Genomic DNA, 16,187 nt, shown 5'->3' on the forward strand with positions numbered 1-16,187 from the left:
AACATCTCACCATTCACAACTTTCCTTTTTCTTGTAAATGGCGAATTTAACAACAGCAAACCCTTCTTCTTGCATCAGGTTGAAAATGATTGAACATTGTTGTCAATCATCAAGTCAGTATACTTGTTGGCTACTTCAAGTACATATTTCATACTTGTGATGTAGGGGCAGTTTGCGATCGATTAAAGTTGAATAATAAAGTAAAAAAGGGAGACTTGATAATCGATGAGTCAAAACAGGAGAAAGAGCCCATTAAATACAAACAAGAGAGCCAAATCAATTTTTAAATTTGCGTCATTTAAATATACAAATAATGTCCACAAGGGAGCACCTCTGTACATGTATTGTAGATTATTTGGAGCAGTAAAAGTTGCTTTAATTTGATCAGATCCATAAACAGGGAATTGATTAAAAGAGGATTTGAGGTCCAAAGTAGAAAAGACGACTGCATTAGACATTGGATTGGAAATGTCATCAATTAGAGGAAAGTAAATGGTTGTCAATTGGTAAAACCTTATCCAACATTCTATTGTGTAAAACTAATCTTATTTTATCAGTCTTAGTGCCATCTAGATTCTTTTTTACAGTTACAGTCATTGGTAGATTCCATGCAGAAGGTTTAGCAGGAACAATAATACCATCTTCAATCCAATTATTAATAATTTCCATTACTTTAGGTTGTAGAGTATAAGGGATTGAATACTGTTTGATATTGGCAACATATTTTGGAGGAGTTGGTAAATACAATACAACTTCAGTAATGTTACATAAAAGATTCTTGTTTAATCGTTGATTGGCAACTATGTAGGGTTTGATGGCTAAATCAAAGGCCATTGTTCTTTATCAGTACAAGCTCAAGATATGTTAGACTCATATGCTTTATCAACAATAGAATCAACTTTTTCTCTTTCAGTACTTTTATGTTTTACTGCAACATTCATTAAATGGATAGAGAGCTTTGGAAGAAAGTCAATACCAATGAGGATCTCGTTATCATAAGAAAGGATACTGTCATCAATAGCATCAAATTTATGTTTGATAACACGATCTATATTATCGCATTCAACATTGACAAAATGAGTTGTTTATATTCGTGGAATCTTATTTCCGTCAGCCAGAACAAGATGACCAGGGATGGAGTTAAACTCAATATTATTAGCGTTAGTAAAGTTCTTATTGATAACAGAAACGTTAGCACCCGTATCAATGACACCATAGGTGTTATTATTATCTAGAATGATTGGAGTGACAGGGGAAAAAGAAATACTGTATGTTGCTCAATATTCAGGACAGGCTTTGAATGAAGCTACTGTGAATAGAATAACGTCAATTTATCAACAGCAACTAGTTGCAAATAGTCAAAATGATAATATTGATGAGCTAAATGAACATAAAAATATGACACTCACGAACGAGATGATTTTTTTATGTGAAAAGCTTGGCGATCATGGGCATTTGAACTTAATGGATGTAACCATTTGCTATAGATTCAGAAACTCTTCTTTTTTTTTTTTAGAAAAACCATGATGCTATTTCATTTTTAATCACGGCTATTAAAATTTTCTGAATGTACAAATATCGATAGTATTCAACATCGTTTTTGTTCGTTTTATGCAAATACAAGCATGGACCCCATATGTCGTTATACCAGATTGGCTCTATCTACCATTGTAGAATTATGGTCTTCTGATAGTTTACTTACAGAACATAACGAATCATGGTATAGAACACATATTTATGATCCAGTTTTCGACAATGCGTTTACTTATAATAAGGATTTCGTCACTAAAAGAGCTGTCTGCCGTTTTTCCCCTCAAAAGACTGATACACTTGAATTACAAAAAAATCAACATTATATTGGAAACAAGAAAAAAATTTTAATTGGAACAAATGCACTTTCAGCGTGATGATAATGAATTCAACTTTCGTTCGGACAGTACAGAAGGATATGAAAACAATAATGACCAGCCTAAATTTATTGATCTTAATTTGGATGAGGATATCACTGAAGCTCTTCAAAATATAAAAAATGATGACGAACTAGTAACTTGTAAAGTTTGGGAAGAATTTGTTGTTAAAAAGGCCACAAGAAAAAGAAAGTCAACTTTTACGAATTAAAGTCTTTTAATATTTTTAGTAAAATATTCGTACATATACTGTTAGCATCATATTATTGATCTTTTACATTATACATACTGTATTTACAAACCTAAACCTTTCACAGTCAAGATTTTTTTTATTTTCCTGTAATCATAATCAGGAGTAGCAGCTTTTTGGGAAATACTCTCTTGAATAAATTGTTTTTTATTCACTTCCTCTTGTATTGTATGAAGCGTTTAAGATATTGATGCGGACCTGCATAGACATTTGCTTCAGTTGGTTACTTAGAGCTTGATGTGTCATATTCATTTCAATGTAAAAGAGCATCTTTGAGACTATTCTTGTTGGAATCACTATTTCCAACAGAAGAGGTGTTGTGTTCTGGTAAAGTAATTAAAGAATAGCAATAATAAACCAAAGAATACTTTTTGAGACTGAACTTTATTTAAGAAAATCTTAATTGTTAAAAAAGAAATCATTACAAAGTCTACTATTTATGTTCTTCTATCAGTTGGCGGGTAAATGAGTAGTTATGAGCGTAGATCCAATCATTGACATGCTTGATTGAAGAATGATTACTGAATCGATGATGAAAATTTTTCATTCGTTGTTTTTATAGACCTTATTGTTCTTTAACTGATTTGGGAGATATGTCCTGTCTTCATTGAGAGGAAAGGATATATTTATATGAAAGGCCTTCAGTCAGATCAAAGTTGAATAGGTACCAGATCCATTTATATTCATGTACAGAAATGATGAATAGAAAATATCATGGGTTTATTAATACGTCATGTTACTTTATAGAATGAATCTAATAGTGATAGTTTTATATAAAAAAGAAGAAGAATATATTTTATTTAATAAAGATTTAAATCATTATTTTTTATCAATTTTAATATACTTCTTTTAGTTGTGATCAGACGCTGTTCTACAACAAAGTAAGCTTTTCTTTGGCGAATTTGTAATAAGGTACTGATTGCTCAATGAAAATGGTTGACAAAATGAGCTTCGGTGTTACTGGTAAGCAGTGCATATTTTCAATCCTTCTATTAAAGATGATTATTGAGCATATTTGAGTTCGGGCCTTTCGTAAGTTGTATAACCCAGGTACCTTTAAATGTATTGATTAATAAATGTACATCTGCGAGCTATTACCTCGCCCACACGGCCACAACGATAACGTACTAAGGACAACCATAACTTAGAAAAAAATTCTTTGTTAATATAAGCAGCAATATCAAAATTGTCATTATTTTGAAGTGAACAGAGAAATATGAATTTAGATAAGGAGTAGGCATACATTGCAATAGCATGAATGGTATTTACAAAATCTTCTAATCGCTTTTGATACTACTCATTCCAGACAATACTGTCGATAGATTATTTAACAGATAAAATACAATCACCAGTAGCAAGAGTACCAGTAGTGCTCATGGTGCCAGCCGACGTGCTTGGCAAAAAACCTTCATAGACGATTAAGAATGATATTATCAATTAAATGGAAAATATGTGAGAGATTAATAATTACTCTATACCAAACATGATTTACCTGTTTGAATACTATGTAATTAATGTTTTCACAAATTAATAATATGAAGATATGAGTGCAGGATTAGTAAGATTAAGAGAAAGAAAGAAATAGACAGAATTTTATATAATGTTTTTTAGTCATGATGTCACATTGATTAATAGCATTGCTTGCTATTTGTTATGGAACATGGTATAACAAATAACGATTAAACATAATTACGAGTTCATCAATAAATGAATAGAATTAAATAAGAATGAAGCGCTCTATAGATTGGTAAATGAAAAGGAAGTTATGATTCTGCAAATATACCCAATACAAGAGCCAAAACAACAATTATTTTGAACGCTATTTCTGATTATGGTGTAGTCCAAATCAAAATCGAAAGATCAGGAGCACCTGTTCTTTTGAAGGAGAGAAACATAATAGGTAGCACTCAGACTGCTAGAAATGCTGAAGATAGAACTGTTACTGATTACTATAATTTCATTATAAATGCTCTGGGTATTTTGTGTCAGCAAGGGTAGTTTAAGGGCAACTACATTGTCACGGACAATATTCCCATTCAGAAGAAAGCTAATATCAGAAGCTATTGAGCAACGTAGTTACGGCTGTGTTTACCTTTCAGTTTACTCTTCGAAACTCAATCCAATTAACAATATCGACCAACATGTAAAAGTAAACAAAGGAGAAGATTTTTTGGAGGAAGAGACATTGTCACTTAGGATTAGGGATGCATACAACAAAAATCCTTTTGAGCGACCTTCAAGGTCTCTGCAGATACTCAGCTACTAGACTCAAAGATTGTTTGAAGTTTAAAGTGATATAGTTCTCTTTCTTTTCTCTCTCTTTTTCGTGCACTAAAAAATGATGAAATTTTATAGCTGATGCGAATGATTTCTTTTCTAAGCCTAGAATAGCTTTTATTCTTAAAATTGCACAAATGTTTTGTGAAGATATTATATGATGCTTTATCCGCGCCAACGTTTCTAACAGATGCAGCCATTTTCCTTTCTTCCTTATCATTTTTACCTTTGTTTCCATGAAGGGGCTTTTTTGGCTTCCATTTCCTCTTTTGATCCTCCTTGGGTGGAAACGATGTGTTATTAGACATCATACCCTTAATTGACATTTAAGTTATTTCTAGATAAAGCCTTTGTTTAAACGTAAAAGAATTTTATATTTCAATAAAGTTCAGTAAAGGAAAGAAGGCATCCTACAATTTAGTTTAACAAAACTTGTATGAACAGAGTAAAAAAAGACAATGATTTATCAAGCATAATCTTTTATAGCAAAAAAATATGTGTATATATGCAATGGGTCTCTAACCAAGCGGCTTCTGTTGGGTGGTATCATAAACACGGATGATCTTATTTTGGTCACTATCATTTTGTGAAAAGGCGTATCCTCTGTTTCTTTTCAGTCTTTGAATCCTTCGCACCTTATTCACTGCTTGTCTAAATCGGTCCATACGAGGTCTATAATCTGGTAAGTTGTATTTTTGAATTTCTTGAACAAAGTGATAAGGAAGTGGTCTATACATTCTCTTGGCACTAAATAGTGGTGTTAGAAATATATATACATATATATTATATGTTGTATAAATTACTATTTCCAGATAAAATCACGCAAGTTACAAACAAAAGGCACCAAGAGAACAAAAAGCCAAAAATTAACATTTCCCCAAAGCATAGGTACAATACCATAATATTCAGGAAAAACATCCACATTGATAGCGGATCCAATGTATGAAACAACGGGTAAGTAAATAAACCAAATAACCATGGACCCAGGGATGGCAATAACTGTATATTTAGTCCATATACTACAAAGAAAATGTGAATATACAGAGAAAAAAGCTCTTGCTTTTCAACTTACTCTGTAATAAGCGCACCTTTAGACAAGATACAACCTAAAACTGCTGTAAACACAGTTGTCCCAACCCACCACTGTCCTCCAGCCCAGGCATTTCTAAAGACACCATCGGTACTTAAAGCTCCAACACCAAGGAAAAACAAAATCAACGAATGAAATACAGCATTCAAAAACCATCCCCAAAACTTCTTTTGATTAAAGAACTCGTTGTTTTGACCAAGCATGTACATTTGAGGGTATTTGTCGAGCATTCTTGCTGATACAAATTGATCGAAAATACCAATACTCAATGGCGGCAGGAAAGTAAAGATGACATTAAAACAAGACATAGTCCAAGATTCATACAAGGTTGATCCTGAAAATCCATTGTAAAATGCGTACTAAAGCAATGTCAATAATTTCTTCGAGGAATAAGATAGCGCTTTACTTACCCAAAACTGTGTCAAATACATGGCTACATTTTTGTAAAAGTAAAAAAAGATCATCTTGCTTAATCTTTGGTAAGCCCATGCACCGTGAACTAGCAAGAGCTTCTTCAAATACCGAAATTGAGAAATGGCAAAATCGGCACTACGAGCGGCTTGTAAACCTTCTACACCACTGATACCCACACCTACATGAGCAGCTTGAATCATGGACACATCGTTAGCCCCATCACCAATGGCCAACAAAATAGATTTATCATATTTTTTTACTAACTTGACAACAAGTGCTTTTTGCAGTGGAGAAACACGACAGCAAATGACAGCTTTACAAAGTACGGCCAAATCGAATAATATTTTTTCAATGTCTTTTTCTAGAGCAAAGGTCAATGCTTTTCCGTCGATCACAAATGCTAAAGGCTAATAAAAAGGTAAGAAATTGTATATCAAATGTTTGTATAGTTACCTCAAGCTCTTCACCGCGCTCTATGAGTCCATTGATATCTTTTAATTTGGCTTCCAAGAAGCTCTTGGTTTCCCAATGGTTCTCTTGATTACAAACAATCAAACTCATTTCTTCATTTAGCAACTTACATGAATATCCAATATTAATAGCCGTCTCTTGTCTGTCCCCTGTCAAAACCCAAACACGAATGCCAGCCTCCTGTAATGTGTGAATTGTGTCTGGTACACCATCTTGTAGTTTATCTTCAATGGCAGTAGCCCCCAACAAGAATAAGTTCTGTTCAATCATTTCTGCCGCCTTATCCAATTCATCAGAACGATTCACCAGTGTCGTGGCTGCCTTGTCATAAATCTGTGACCATCGTGTATACTCCTCTTCAGGGATTTCGCGCATTGCAATACAAAGCGTTCGAAGACCCTCAGATGCAAAATCTTCCAGATGGACCAGCGTGTTTTCTACAAATGGGTTGTTCTCGGCTAACCGCTCAAGAATGACGGTATCAGCTCCCTTACAGTATAGCTTGATGCTTCCGTCTGAAGATCGGATAATGGCTGACATTCTTTTACGCGTAGAATTGAACTCACAGACATTTAATACTTGATATTCAAAATCTTGGTCTCGTTGTGTACATGCAATTGAATTCGGCTTACGCGTCTATTAAAATATTAAGCATCTGCTTTTGTTAATATAATGTAGACTTACATGAAATTTATAGTTCAGCATACTTGCCCCTTTGACAAGGGCTCCTTCATCAGGTGATGAGGCTTGATAAGCAATTTCATCCGACCCTTCTTGAGCTTCAGGAATTACAGTATGACAAGTAGCCAATAAGGTCAAGAATTCATTAATTACGTTGGCGGTAGGGTGAGACTTGAGGTGATCTTGTAATTGGACAAAGGTATACTGTAACGTAGGATCATCCACACCATCCCTCGCTTGTTTATCTGATTCAACCTTGTCGGCGTAAGAGAGACCAGCGATTGAGCACTGTCGAAATTGCATTTCATTGCATGTCAATGTACCCGTCTTATCCGAAAAGACAAATTTCACTTGTCCTAATTCTTCAATTAAGCTACTACTACGAGCGACAGCAGCAGTATCTGTCAGTTCATAATACATATCCAAATCGGATTGAATCAAGAAAGATAAAACAAACTTAACAATCTCCATGGTTACCATTAAACTATAAAACATTAATTTTTGAACGTACTATAACTATTAAGCATTTACCTAATGGGAATAAAGCTGTTGAATAAAATTAAGAATGTAAGGATATCATAACCAAAAGCTTGAGCTTTTGTGCTAGATAAAGTTTGCTTCAGGTAACCTTCTGTGTATGAGCCTTTTTGGGTCTATTTAAAAAGTTATATTCAGCTTCTCTTTTTACAATACTATTTTTTTCCTTACAGAAAAAATTAAACCACCAATAGCACATGCAATACTCATAATAACTAAAATAGCAAACAAATATAAAATATTACGATTTGTGATGCGAGTAACATTGGACACTTTTGAAGGCTTTTTGCTATAAAATGAAAGTTATAGTATACCTCAAAAAAGCATGACTACGATTATTACCTTGAGTTTAACATGAGCTTTGTTTCATGACCTGTAAATACAACAATACCATAAATCCATAGAGTATTACGAAGTTGAGCGCCTCTTAACAACATTTGTCCAGGGTCCAAGGGATAATCTTTTGTTTTTCCCATGTCATTTGCAGAAGAAATAGTCAACACACCATCATAGTTGTATAATCGATTATTGGGCTGTTCACTTTTTATCGTTCCTTGTAACTGTGCCATATCTACAGGATTCAACACATTGGCTGTCTCGGGTAATGCTTGTTTAATTTTCAAGTTGACTTCACTATATATAAAGAAGCATAAACACATATACGCGGATATTTTCAATTATTTACCCATCCAAATTACTTGTTTCAATATAACACAATCCTTCAGGTTCTGAGCTACTGATTAATATCAAGTCAGCTGGAAAATTTTCACCACTTTCGACGCGTAGTACATCTCCGACCTTGATATCTCTCCAAGCTTTTTCTATAAATTGTGTACCAACCAATACCTTGCATTTTTTGGCGTTTAGTTCCGCATCAGAACGATGAACACCCTTTTATCCCCTTTTTATAAGTGAATCAAAACAATAGAGAATTATTATTTACTTACCCAATCTTCCACCAGCTCCTTGATGGCAGTAATTAATAATACAATGACCAAAGGGGCTAATGTTGTGTATTTGGAAGTAGGTGAAATACCAGGGATTTGCTAATATAGCATAAATACACACATATACATTATTTATATTATAGACTTACTTGAATACCAGAAATAAATAAAAAAAATAAATTGGCATATTTTGAAAACTCTTCATACAAAAATTTAGGTAGAAAGGTGATCAATGTGTATTTTGCAGTAAAAACACGATTATGCAAATACTTTTGCTGTTCATTCAATTCGGGATTATTTACATAGATAATGCGTTCTCCTACTGTTTCTTTCACTGTTGTTCTGCCAATTAGTCGATTAAACACATCTTTTATATCCAACTTTGGTTTCTTGATCTTTTCAGGAGGAGGAGGCTGTGATATAGGTCGATGCAATTGAATAATATTATTGTTTTCAGGATTCATTGTATTCATACGATCATATCTTCCAGCGATGGGTCCTCGGTTGTTTAATAATTGAAGGTCATCATCATCATCGTGATTCACTGCGAATTCATCATAAAATGAACCTTTTTGTATCATGTATTAGTCCCTTACTTCATATCTAAATATGTTCTACCTTCTTCCATAGCAAAAGAAGAGTCCTGTCTTTTGAGATGAGCTTGCTGTTGTATAGGAGCCGGTAAATCTTGTAAAGTAGAAGAAGAAGTACTTGAGGAAAATGGCTGTCTATGTGAATCTAGCAGATCTCGAATTTGATGATGACTTGACCCAAACTCGGATGAGTCTTCAAAAGGATTTTTTTCTGTGTTGTTATTGTAGGAAGCCACTTTTAAAAAAAGAAAAAACAAGAAAAAGAAGAAGAATAAAAAAAAAAAGGAAAATAAGCTTTTTTTTTCCCCTGGAGCTGTATTCTTTCGTCTTTAATTACCTTTTTTTTCTCCCTTTTAAATTACTTTTTGATCCATTGTACAACCATTCATTATACCAAAAAAAAAAAATTCAGAAAGCAATGTTACTGCTTTTTACAGATTATTGGCCAACTATATCTTTTAAAAGAATGGCTAACTTTAAAAATAAAATTTGGGTGTATCAATATACAAGAGAGAATCCACAATTGATCCAAACAATTATCGTCTGATCAGTCCCACCTTTCTCTTACGAAAAATCCTTGAATGTTGTCTTCAGCCGATCTTATATTCTCATGGCCATTCACTATATTTTGCTCAAAGTGGCTTCCGTGTCTGTAGGGGTGCTTTAGACCAAACCCTTTGTTTAGCAGAGATTTGTCAAGCCATACGAAAATGCTAGAACATCAGGTCAGTTCTAGCATTTTTTGACATTCAATCAACTGTGGCATGACCAATAGATGTTTGATTTAACGCATTTTGCAGCCAAAAGTATCACGCTCTTTGTTAACACTCTTCAGAAATCTATGGCGATGTTTGCATCAAAGCACTACTTTAAAAAGTTGTATTCCATCGATTTTCTCCGTCTACTAGTGTCGTACAAAGTTTCATACCTCTATTCTCTCGCATATTACGTGAACGATAGCCCTAATATGATACACCTCTCCTGGATCTGATATTCATGCTCAGCTATCTTCTGTACACGGACGATGTAATACTTATCGCTAAATATTCCCATATGCCACCTCCAAACTATGTGAAGAGCATAACTTTGCTGTGGATCCCCGCTAGAATCCCTCTAAATGTATTATATTGTATGGACAGCCAGACCTACATCATTATGCACTTTAAGGTTATAGCCTGCCAAAAAGCTCTGCTTTTTCTATCTTAGTATGTCATTTAAACTAGGGTGGCACCTTAGTCCTCAACATCTTGTGAAACGCAATGCCAACAAAATACTTACAACTATAGGCTTGCTTGGTGTATCCATTGTTCATAACTCGATATGAAAACAGTATTAATCTTTATTAAGGATAAGATGCTGGGTAACTACCGATTAGGATATGGTGATTTCATTTTTCAGCACGATAATGATCCAAAACACACTGCCAAGATAACAACAGCTTATCTTGAAGAAGAAGCAAAATACCCAGTGCTGCCTTGACCCTCTCAATCGCCTGACCCGAACCCAATTGAGCACACGTGGAGACATTTGAAGTTGAAATTAGCTCTATGAGCAAAGGGCAAGAGGTGTCCATGAAATATGGGAAAGAATCAAAATTGAGTGGGAAACAATTGATAGGGATGTTTGTTGTAAATATATTGATAGTATGCCGACTAGAGTTCAAGTTGTAATAAAAGTTAAGGGCGGAAATACTATATGTATATATACATATTTTTTTTTACTTAGTTTAAAAACCATTTCAGTCATTCCCTTTATTTTTAAAATAATTATTGATCAAGATGTAGTTCATAGATTAAGATATCTACATTGCTTTGTTGCAAAAAAAAAAATCCATGTAATAACATAATAAAAAAAAACACGTATACAGTAAATGTTTTTCAAAAAAAAAAAAAAAAAAGGGTTGCTCCCAAATATATTTCAAAAGTCTGTTCTTTTTTATATACTCAAATTAGAAGTGGAACCACTGTGAATACAGGCCTTTTCTTTTTCCGGGTGCGATTTTTTCTTCAATTCTTTGCATTTTTAATATGAGTACAATATTTTTATTTGAAGTCGGATATGGAAATGTCATTGGTGAGAATGGCGGCCCTGAAACTGTGGAGTATCATTGATCAGGATGAAAAATTCAGTCTCTATTGAATCTTTACCGGCGTGTCCAATGCTCATAGAAAAGCCAAAATATGAAGGCGTTCATATGAAAGAAGCTGTTAAGGATACATAAGATTATAGTCACTTTATTTTAGTAAAAGGAATCGGATATGATCCTGAATAGTATGTTGACATAACTTGGAATCATTTATAACATTATTCCCAACACAGATCAATAAAAGACTTTGATTAGATTTTTATATTAAGCTTTATTCATATTAACTTCACACAGTCAAATTCATGGCGTGATTGTAATATAGTTTATTGATGATATGAGCATGTTGAATAAGGAATGACAATTACTTACCGGATCATCATTAAGTCATGTAAACCTTTATCCTAACTGAGATATTATTATTAGCCGTAATATCCAATCACGGAACTAGAGGATTTTATATTCATCCGTACCGTCTCCTAAATAGTCCTACATCCAGAGTTATCTGAAACCATCCCAATAGCATAATTGACAGTACAAGCTAGGAACAGGCTAAACTAATAATAAGAAACAGTAATCATCTATTCTGTCGAATTGATCATAAATCTGTCCTAATTCTTTATCCGTATCATGTCTATAAATACTCTCACTTTTTACATGTAGAATTATTTTTTTTTATCATATTCAATCTTAGTTATCTTAACTTAATAAAGGGATACCAAGTTCTAACAGTATTTCTTTATCTTTGTTGTTATACTACTTTTACCTAAAACCCCCCTATCCTAAACAGAAGCAAACATAAAACGGGATTATGTGCTCTATATTGTCCAGGATAAGGCTAGATTTTTTGATATAAAGATTGAAAAGTGTATGAGCGCATCAGATGCAGTGAAGCACATTTGAAGAGCGCAGAGATGGGTTAAACAGTATAATGTGTGCCCTGATAGTATTTTTGAGAGCTGTAAAAAAAGTAGGTCATAAATCTACCTTAACTGAAGAACATACGACAACTGTTGTCAATTTCATTGATGCTAATCCTTCTGCTACTGTTGTTAAAGTAACTGAGCATTTATTGAAGCGATTTCATGATCTTAAAGTGTCACGCAGCACTGTTTATAGTTTTATGAGAAGTGAATGCCACCTTTCATTGAAAAAAGTAGATTTCCATTCTATTGAAAGAAACAGTCCAGCAAAGATTGGGGAGCGGTGCGATTGGGTTTGTAAATGGAAAAATACAGACATGTACTTCCTAAAGGATTGTGTCTTTCTTGACGAGTCTGCTTTCAATATAAATATGAAATGCTCAAGAGCCTGGTCTAAAAAGATACTCATGCTATTGTTACCAAACCTACTACGAGAGAAAACACAATATCAGTATTGGAAGCCATCTCTGCCGCAGGATTGATTACAGTCGGCGTAAAAAAAAAAACAAAGGGCTGCTAAGAAGAGAAAGTCCAATGGACACATAAGCCCAGGAATTGTAACCGGACACTACATTAGTTTTTAAAATGACTCTCGATGAAATGGACAAATATCCTCATATGAAAGGCCATTGCATAATTATGGATAATGCGCCCATTCATACGCATGGAAATATTGAAAAAGTATACTGGATATCGTGGATATCGATGTGTGTATTTTACTACTTACCCTCCTGACCTTAACCCAATAGAACAATTCTGGGCAGCGGCAAAGGGCAAAGCTAAGTGCCATAGATTTTTGCAGGAAGATACTTTATCAAAAAAGATTATTGAAGCTTGAAAAAGTGTGGAGAAAATTCACTTTCAATAGTGCGTTTCGCATTCTTACAAGTGCTGAAATAAATGTCGAAAGAGAGAATCCATGTAATGGCCATCGACTTCATCAAATCCAACAATACAGTATAGTAATTAGGTAAGCATGAATCAGAAACACAACATATTTTCACAAGACCCATTCGGTTTTTTTTTTTTTTTTTTTTTTTTTTTTTTTTTTTTTGCTTTCCCCTCTAACACTAGTAGCACATATATAAATAACAAGCCCACGTCTATGTTAGTTATGCTATGTCGGTTTGTTTCAAACTTACGTATATTTACAAGAACTGACAGCAAATGAAAATTTTGCGTTGAACAGCTTTGTGGCAAAAGGTTTCTTCGTTGAAGTTTTTCTGAGTCTTGTTCATTCAAAAGGGAGAAATAGCGCAAGACTGAAGGATACGAACAAAATTATAGGCGGTTGATATTAAAATATAAAGAAACTTACTTTGAAGACGCTGGTTATACTCCCCTCAACTTACCATATGCTCAGCAAATAGCCTTGTATGAGTGTACAAAGATCCAAACGACCTACTATAATAACATCAAAGCTCATTTTGGAAACAGGCTGCGTAGTTTGATAAACAAATTATTTAAAAAGAAGGAAAAGGCAGAGCGTCTCAGAGGAGAAATGCAAGCAAACAAGTCTAGTAGTAAAGCGATAAAAGAAGCTATCCGAAAGAAGATTTATCGACCTTGAAATCAGACGAAGCTTGCCATAGCAAAAAAAGAGATGCCTGAAGTTGGTCTTTTAGATGATCAATCAAGAATGCCATTAAATGATTTTTCTCTCAAGTTACCCAAAGGACTACACTTTTCAATAGAACTCAATTTACTATGACGCTATGGCTAGTCCAAAAAACCATTTCAAAGCCTTCTTCAGACTTGCTGAACTGTCTGAAGACGAACAGATGAAACAGTTTGCTTGTTTCCCGCTACGAACCACCTTTATTCCTTGCTACATGACGTTGGATAGCAAAATAATCCATTACCATATTCTCAAGAGCAAAAAGAATCTAAAACAGGAAGCAAGTTTGAGACATGGGGCGCCGTCGGTAGACCTAAATAAAAAGGCGTTCGAGCATCAAGGATTTCGAAAGTCTTTGCGGTTCCAAGGAACTCTCGAAACAGATGGAATTGGTGTCTCCATAATAAAGCAAAACACTAATACAAGCAGAAAGTCGCCTAAACCCAACACTGAAAAGAAAGTGAACGGTAATCAAACAGAGCATATTGAAGGATTAGGTCAAGCCGACTTAAAGAGCACTGAAGGCAAATGTATCTTGATAGACCCTGGAAGGCGGGACTTGATGTACTGCATGAAAGAAATCAGCACTGTTGAAGAAAAACAAACACTTATATTTACCAAGAACAACCGTTCAAAATGTTCAATGCACTTCAAATATTTAAGAAAGCATACTCAACCTTTTGTGGCCCAGAAAGCTGAAGCAATCCTTTCTAGACCTGAATCCAACTCTGTAAACTTGGAAATGTTTGTACAGTACATTAAAACAAGAGCATCAGTAAAAACCACTTTGTACGAATATTATGGAAATGAGACAACAAAGTCTAAAAAAAATATTTTCCTGAAGCCGAATTTGAATTTCGAGTCGACCAAAAATGCAGTTTGTATTATGGAAATCTGTTCATAGCAAAAATCAGCGGTTTTTTCCCTCATCCTAAGAATTACCCTACTGATAGCTCTGTAAAGTCACAACTGTATGCTACTTACCTACAAATAATGCTACAACAAAAGCATATTTCAGAAAGACTAGATGATAGTGAGAAAAGCAAAGTTCTAGGACTGGCAAAAGAGATGTATAGACGATCACAGAAAAGCAATTACAAAAAGACTATTAGTACAGAATTAGAAAAGTTACAACTTTTACCTTTTCGAAAATTGAAGTTTTCAAGTAAACTTTTCTTTGATCAAAATGATCAAAAATTGGTGCGTAGCTTAAGAGCAAAGTTTGGTCAAGACGATGTCTTAGTTTTTGGAGATTGGTCCGCCTCTAATGTCAAGTATCAAGAATCGACAAGAAGCAAGGGGTTAATCAGGATGTTAAAGAAGAACGGATTTGTTGTCTACTTAATCAATGAATACAAAACATCTTCCCATTGCGCAACCTTTGAAAATGAATTAGAAAAATTCAAAATCATGCCAAACCCTCGCCCTTACCAGCGGAAAAAGAAGCCAGACGTGCTATGTAATGGTTTGTTGAGGTAGTCCAAAAAAAAAAAAAAAAAAAACAACTAGATTAATTTTTGATAACTAATGCAGTACTAGACATAAGAGCCCCTCATGTCTTAAACAACAAATTACAGGAACAAAAAGAAGACTTTGGAATCGTGATCAAGCCGTCGTATTGAATTTTCTCAAGATCCTAAATAGTTTGAGAAAGACTGGCGAACGTCCTAGCCTTTTCACCAGAAAATATCCTTTAGACTAATCATCTTTAAGTAGAACAAAAATAGGAAAATCGTTAAAAAATTCTCTACCAGGGTTATCGCTTTGGTCATTTAATACAAGTATTGCATTAAAACAAGTACAAAGCGACAACAATAAATGTAATAAACGAAACTTTCATTTAGGTTAGTGGCATTTATTTTTCTGGAAATGACATTTGTTTTTTTGCTAAACGAAGTTTATTCTCTTCAAACCGACAAAATTTACCAGCCCCACTGTATCCTATATAATGCGATCATATTTGGTATCAATTGACTATAAATAATTAAATACCAGAGTCTGTACTGGCTTATCAATATACTCGATGAATAAATATTCAGTCAACTGATTTATCGCTGAATGTGCTATGAGTTGTTTTGCATACACACATGCCTTGAAGAAATTACACATTGATAATTTTCCATTTCCTCGTCAAATAACTTTGTTCAATTTTTTATTAGTGAAATAAGTAGCTTAAATTGAGCTTTTTGTTTTTTTCAACGAAAACGCTTTTTTTTTTTTATAATGCTAAGATGACTCAGGATTATAAAGTATATAAGAGCGTAACACGACTTATAAAGTATATGTAAAAACGTAGTTTATTTCTTTGATAATAGATGACTCGTGTCATTGGAACTGGCCTTAAAATACAAAAGAACAAGGAACAAGACGCGTTAAAAAAAGCGCGACTCCGTTGG

General features: G+C 34.0%; 4 protein-coding genes across 4 annotated transcripts; 2 read left to right on the plus strand and 2 right to left on the minus strand.

The window, feature by feature from the left end:
* Nucleotides 1–308: 308 nt before the first annotated feature.
* Nucleotides 309–834, minus strand: RO3G_04220 (uncharacterized protein; the record flags this gene model as incomplete). The annotated part of the gene is made up of 2 exons (XM_067658810.1): nt 309–539; nt 586–834. Coding segments are annotated over 2 exons (480 nt in total), but the record flags the coding sequence as incomplete, so codon positions are not given.
* A 2,866-nt stretch (nt 835–3,700) lies between these two features.
* RO3G_04221 (uncharacterized protein) lies at nt 3,701–4,155 on the plus strand (the record flags this gene model as incomplete). Its single annotated transcript, XM_067658811.1, has 3 exons — nt 3,701–3,715; nt 3,793–3,820; nt 3,917–4,155. 3 exons carry the CDS (start codon nt 3,701–3,703, stop codon nt 4,153–4,155), a joined length of 282 nt encoding a protein of 93 aa, XP_067514912.1.
* A 797-nt stretch (nt 4,156–4,952) lies between these two features.
* On the minus strand, nt 4,953–9,038 carry RO3G_04222 (uncharacterized protein; the record flags this gene model as incomplete). Its single annotated transcript, XM_067658812.1, has 12 exons — nt 4,953–5,181; nt 5,238–5,453; nt 5,507–5,883; nt 5,935–6,345; nt 6,392–7,045; nt 7,094–7,574; nt 7,622–7,743; nt 7,799–7,916; nt 7,970–8,260; nt 8,313–8,518; nt 8,575–8,673; nt 8,724–9,038. 12 exons carry the CDS (start codon nt 9,036–9,038, stop codon nt 4,953–4,955), a joined length of 3,519 nt encoding a protein of 1,172 aa, XP_067514913.1.
* Nucleotides 9,039–13,888: 4,850 nt separating this feature from the next.
* RO3G_04223 (uncharacterized protein) lies at nt 13,889–15,413 on the plus strand (the record flags this gene model as incomplete). The annotated part of the gene is made up of 3 exons (XM_067658813.1): nt 13,889–14,321; nt 14,696–15,250; nt 15,325–15,413. The coding sequence occupies 3 exons, from the start codon at nt 13,889–13,891 to the stop codon at nt 15,411–15,413; spliced, it is 1,077 nt and encodes a 358-aa protein (XP_067514914.1).
* Nucleotides 15,414–16,187: the final 774 nt, after the last annotated feature.

This window comes from Rhizopus delemar, genomic scaffold, assembly GCF_000149305.1.
Source record: "Rhizopus delemar RA 99-880 supercont3.3 genomic scaffold, whole genome shotgun sequence".
NCBI classification, from domain to species: domain Eukaryota; kingdom Fungi; phylum Mucoromycota; class Mucoromycetes; order Mucorales; family Rhizopodaceae; genus Rhizopus; species Rhizopus delemar.